Source organism: Mycetomoellerius zeteki, unplaced genomic scaffold, assembly GCF_001594055.1.
Source record: "Mycetomoellerius zeteki isolate Tzet28-1 unplaced genomic scaffold, Tzet1.0 scaffold344, whole genome shotgun sequence".
Taxonomy (NCBI): Eukaryota; Metazoa; Arthropoda; class Insecta; order Hymenoptera; family Formicidae; genus Mycetomoellerius; species Mycetomoellerius zeteki.
The window spans coordinates 38,523-44,619 of NW_017257332.1; the positions used below are offsets into that span (position 1 = coordinate 38,523).

At 37.4% G+C, this 6,097-nt stretch overlaps 2 protein-coding genes across 2 annotated transcripts; one reads left to right on the plus strand and one right to left on the minus strand.

Moving 5' to 3' along the window:
• The first annotated feature begins 252 nt into the window (after window positions 1-252).
• On the plus strand, window positions 253-2,150 carry LOC108725372 (CWF19-like protein 1). Its single transcript, XM_018452367.1, has 3 exons — window positions 253-1,029; window positions 1,115-1,760; window positions 1,851-2,150. Exons 1-3 carry the CDS (start codon window positions 419-421, stop codon window positions 2,148-2,150), a joined length of 1,557 nt encoding a protein of 518 aa, XP_018307869.1. The 5' UTR covers window positions 253-418.
• A 205-nt stretch (window positions 2,151-2,355) lies between these two features.
• LOC108725374 (probable methylthioribulose-1-phosphate dehydratase) lies at window positions 2,356-3,741 on the minus strand. Its single transcript, XM_018452372.1, has 5 exons — window positions 3,563-3,741; window positions 3,237-3,331; window positions 2,896-3,164; window positions 2,608-2,809; window positions 2,356-2,533 (listed from the first exon to the last, which is right to left on the minus strand). The coding sequence occupies exons 1-5, from the start codon at window positions 3,593-3,595 to the stop codon at window positions 2,419-2,421; spliced, it is 714 nt and encodes a 237-aa protein (XP_018307874.1). The 5' UTR covers window positions 3,596-3,741; the 3' UTR covers window positions 2,356-2,418.
• Between the last annotated feature and the right edge of the window lie 2,356 nt (window positions 3,742-6,097).

A 6,097-nucleotide genomic window follows, 5' to 3' on the forward strand; every position in this document is an offset into this window, starting at 1 on the left:
CGTCGTACGACGAAAATCGGATGCAGGGTGAATCCAGCATAATCAAAGAATGACTGCGTTCAGCAGACTCAACAGTTTTGCAACCGTTTTATGATTGTCTGCTGAGATAGGACCATTCTTCTAGATCTAAAAGTATGATCCAATTAGCGCGAAGGAAATTTCCAACAGTTGCAAAACAAACGTTCTGCTGAACGCAGCCAATGCTTCGAAGCGTTTCTAGTATTGTAGTATATTGTAGCGTCAAGTGGACCGCAGCCTGTTGTGTGGTCGAAGTGGTAATAAAAACTGTAAAAAGCCTGCTTTCCTTCGCTGACGCTGCATGAAATTTAATGAAATTGCACCTTAATGAAGATATCTGAGGAAATCGATGCTCATTGATTGTGTTTTTGACAAAAACTATTAGAATTTTATTATCAGGATGAGTGACAAGCAGAAAGTTCTCATTTGCGGAGATGTGGAAGGACACTTCAAGTTCTTGTTCTCCAAAGTAAACGCTATCAACAAGAAAAACGGTCCGTTCGATTTTCTGTTATGCGTCGGCAATTTCTTCGGTGCGGACAACTCTGAATTGGAGTCGTACAAATCCTGCGAGAAAATCATTTCAGTACCGACGTACATTATCGGTCCTAACCGGGAATCGGATATTAAGGACTATCCCGAGGACGGATACGAAATATGTCAGAATCTCACTTATCTCGGAAAGCGTGGTCTGTACATTGCCAGTTCGGGCCTCAAAATAGCATATCTCAGTGGAACCGAGAAGGTCCCGTCCGAAAACAAAACCATTCACTTCGACGAACATGACGTTGTATCTGTCAGGAATAGTTGCTTGAAGGGTCAACCGAGTTTTCGTGGCGTTGACATATTATTGACATCTCCATGGCCAGAAGGTGTAACCAATCTTGACACTAACAAACTGGAATGCAAGTACCAAGGTTCCAAATTAATCGCCTGGCTCGTTACTCATATTAAACCTAGGTATCATGTGTCGGCCTTGGAACGGATTTATTACCAACGGCCGCCATATCGGTAAGTTTATTATTCAAGAAAGTTTCTGAAAATAAATACAGAATAAATGCAAAATTACTTTGAAGAAGATATTTTTCCATTATAGAAATCAAAGTCAGGGCGATGGAAATATGGAAATAGCTACTAGGTTCATAGCTCTTGCACCAGTACTGAATGACGAGAAGAAGAAATGGTTGTATGCATTGAATTTAACTCCTGTTGATAGAACCAGACTGTCAGATCTGATTATGAGAACAACAGACGAGACGCCGAGTCCGTATCCCAAATCTATGCTGTCTGACGATCCAACTTTGCAAAAGCAGATCCAATTTTTCTATGATATGGACTCGAAAGATGACGCAAAGAGATCACGGCATCAGAACTTTGGCCTCAATAAAAAAGCAAAGCTGGAAATTGACCAGTCAAAGTGCTGGTTTTGTTTATCCAGTCCAGTAGTCTCCAAGCATTTGGTAATCTCTGTCGGCACAGAGACATATTTGGCACTGGCAAAGGGTGGTCTAGTGGAGGATCATCTCTTAATTCTACCAATAACACATCATCAGAGCCTGTCTATTCTACCGAAAAACGTGAAAGAGGAGATGGATCTCTATAAGAAAGCCGTGAGCAAGTACTACGAGAGTACCGACAGAGTACCTGTATTCTTCGAAAGAAACTTTAAAACTTCCCACTGTCAATTGCAAGCGGTACCAGTTCATAAAAATCAAGCATCCGCATTGAAGGAAATGTTCGAGGTACTTTTCCTCAATTTTTTTTCCACGTTAAAGAGTGTCGAACGTATCTTTTATTTTAGTTCAAATGCGTATGAATCTCTGTGCTTTCAGGAACTGGCCGAATGTAACAATTTCAAAATATCCGAGTTGCCATCACATACAGATTTGCAGCAGGTCGCTAAACCTGGTATTCTATATTTTTATGTAGAATTACCAGATGGAAGAATCTTATATTATAGGATCAAGAAAGATTTCCCATTACAATTCGGCAGAGAAGTATTAGCGTCTGACAGGATATTGGACATCAACGATAGATCCGACTGGAAAGATTGTCATATGAGCCAAGAGGAAGAGACTGAACTAGCAAAGAAAATTAGAAAACAATTTACGCCATTCGATGTAGATACTTGAAAAAATATTTATTTATGTCTTATAAGCATAATATATGTACAATAGTGTGCATAGTGTATATATTCACATATGTGGAACATGTCATTAAAATTATTAATAATTTTAACCATAATAAATCAAGTTTTTATAATTTATTTTTTATTTTTTTATTTTTATATATACATTTAAAATGATTAAAAGATGTACATAATTAGAGATACATAATATTGTTGCATCATAGAATTATGGTTAACAGAAATATTAATTTCATAATAAATTTCTGTGCATATCATAATGTATTTGCTTGGTATTTTAATTCATAATCATTTGGAGTTATTGATGGATCTAATCTACATTGTTTCATTTTAACTGCAATATCGAGTAAATAATCGTAACATTCCGTCCTGTACAAAGAACAAGAAATACATTTTAACAAAAAAGTTGATAAATTTCATTGCATGATATTGAAATAGCTTACATAGTTTTTGCCTGTTGCCAAGAATCACCCCACACATAAATCCCATGCCTGCGTACCAATACCGCACAAGTCTCAGGGTAACGAATAATAATTTTATCTAAGTCTTCTCTTAAATCTCTCTCAAAGGGAGTGTTTTCTATGATCGGTATTGCCAACTCCTCATCGTAACGATACGCTCTATCCTCTTTTTGATTCCATATGCCTATATATAAGCCGAACAATTTTATATCGTCATTAATTTCAAATTAACTGTAAATGAATTAGAAAAGACAATTCAAATGAATATACCTTTTATCATTTCAAGATGGGTGAGTCTGATTTCTTTCCCAGGCCACAATAGTGTTGCCATCACAGCAAACTTGGAGTGTGTGTGAATCACAGCGCCTGCATGCCTTCTTATATACGCACACATAAATAGTGGAGTGCATTGCGACTTGTTCAGTTTCTTCTCTGATGGAGGCAATTCCAAATCTGTTCCATTGATATCTTGCACAAACATATCGTTGGGTACCATACGTTCCTTTTGTACACCAGAAGGAGCTATGTAGATCTTATCTCTGTAGGAGAGAAATTTTATAGTGAATGTCTATATTTAATAGTTTTGTATGAAATATTATTGCGCAATTAACTCGTGTTTTATGGAGATACCGCCACCAGTACCAGTCACCCATCCGAGATGATAAAACTGCCGGCACAGTTCTGGAATAAGATTTCGTGGATGTTCCTGCGCGCGTAAAAATAATATATTCGATATTATTAATATTCACTAAATTGACTGCATATAAATTTTAGAATTAAAATTTTATAAGACTTAATTATGATATCCATTAAAGCTACATGCATATGCGAATAGTGTAAAAACGTTGGAATAGATCACTATAAGAGAATCACAATTAAATGCCTTAAGAAAAATATATAATGTAATATTTTTACAAATATTATTTATGTATCATACTTTGTCATAGTTGGCATCGTAAGCTTCCAACATCTCGACTCTGTTATGCGGGTTATGCGTCGTCTACAACAAAATGGGTGCGTTCAGAAAGACGCTATTCGTGCTATTTAGCGCTACAAACTGTTCGTGGAGCTGCAGATAGCGCTAACAAACACGATCATGAGCTAGCGCTAAGGGCCATCAAGCTGGTCTACCACAGTATATACAGTAGCGCAACTCTCACGATTAGATTTCACCGTGGATAAAAATGAACTGCACATGCGCGAGCGAGGTATGTAACCAATCAGGGCACTTATATTCCATCTCGCTTCTTCTCTTTATTGTCGCTGTCTGTCCTGCACCGTTGAAATGTCCATATAAGGGATTTAAATAGCCATTTAACGGAAAGTGACAGTTTTGATTAATTATAACTGATTAGTTTTCTCTGTTGAATGCAGCCATTATCAATTAGTTAACGTAATAGGTACGTTTCAGAGGAATACAACAGTTTTGAAACCATTTTTATGATTGTGTGCTAAGATAGAATCCACCAATCCTCTAGATCTAAAAGTATAATACAATCAGCGCAAAGAAAACTTCCAACATTTGCGAAATAAACGCTGAACGCAGTCATTTTTTATTCATTTTTTAAAATAACATGTAACAGGTTTAATATCGTTGTGATTTGAGATATAGTAAATTGAATTAGTCGAATAACTGGATTTTATAAAACGGATTGCTATATTATTATTAGTTCTCTTATTGCGTTTATATTTTGTAACTCTGACTATCATTGCAAATAAAAAAAGGTTAAGTATAAGTACGAATCTCCTTATATTTTCTGAGAAATAAATGTATATCTATCATGTTTCATTTCTATTTTATTTTCTGTTTTAAATATAATGTATATTGTGTAGATCTGTTATTTTTCGAAGGTTCTGAACTTATTGCATCAGTGTACACCAGTTCAGAACTTACAGTGGAAAAAGAACAGACCTTATGCAATAAAGTAGAAAAAAAGAAAAGGTTACTACACAGAGAGAAAAGGTGGGATGGAATATCAATGCCTTGATTGGTTACATACCTCGCTCGCGCATGTGCAGTTCATTTTTATCTACGCTGACATCAAAGGTGCCGACAGAGAGTTGCGTTATTGTATATACTGTGGTTCTACATTAGTCGCATCGCAGCGTCGCAAGCGTGTCGCAACCGTTGTGGTCCTCATGGGATTATCCCGGATCTACAATAGAGTTTTAAGCCTTAAGTCATAAGAAATGGGCGAATCATAGTCGATTATTCTCCTCGGATTCGACTGTAATTGGTCAATTTCTTATGGCTTAAGTCTTAAAACATCTATTGTAGATCCGGACTTACGGCTCTATGGGACACAAGGGACGGAATCCACAAACGTTGCTCAAGATTCGAGATGGTCTTAAGCTAGTGCATGAACCAATCAGAGCCGTATTAGCATCTTAAGACATTGCTTGAGATTAAGACCGGACTATTGCTAGATTCACACTGCATCCGATTTTCGTCGTACGACGCACTGCATCCACATCCAATCAGAAAACAGGATTCCGATAATACGAAGCAAAATTCATTGGAATCCTGTTTTCTGATTGGTTGCAGAGTGTCGTACGACGAAAATCGGATGCAGTGTGAATCCAGCATATGGATTCCATCCAAGGAGGTGAAACACACGTAACGTTACGGACGCAATACCTAATAACTTTTGCAGACATCCGGTGCGGATTAAGCCCATGGCACATACAAAAACGTAAGGCCGTAAGACGTAAAGCAGTAAGGAAATCGTAAATATAGACATTGGATTCGCTACTGGCCTTACGGTCTCTACTGTGATTGGCCAATTCGCTTACTGATTATTTCTAATGCGGGGTCTACAATAGAAGTCGTAACGGTCGTAGGGTCTTAAGTCGTAGAAAATTGATCAATCATAGTTGATTATTCTTCTCATATTCGACTGTGATTGGTCAATTTTCTACGACTTAAAACCCTACGACTGCTACGACTTCCATTGTAGACCTCGCATTACAATTACGACTAAAATTTTTGTACGTGCGATGGTCTTTAGTCCGGATCTACAATAGAGTTTTAAGTCTTAAGCCATAAGAAATGGACAAATCATAGTTGATTATTCTCCTCGAATTTGACTGTAATTGGTCAATTTTTTACAACTTAAGGCTTAAAATACTTATTGTAGATCCGGGATTATTCCCGTGTCACACTACGCATTGGAAACTGAGGATTGCGAATGGAGGATTAGAATTCAGCCAATTAGAACGAAACGGATTAAACTTAAAATTACCTGATTGGTCGAATTCTAATCCTTAATTCGCAATCCTCAATCTCCAATGCGTAGTGTGACACGGACATTAAGCCGGCGGCACACGATGCTTGTTTTCTTGCTGGATTGCTAGCTAAATAAATTCTTGCCACCGTATTGGCTACGATGCTGACACTATCAATACCGCGGCCAATACGATGGTAAGATTCTAATCTAGCTAGGAATCCAGCAGGAAAACAAGCATCGTGTGC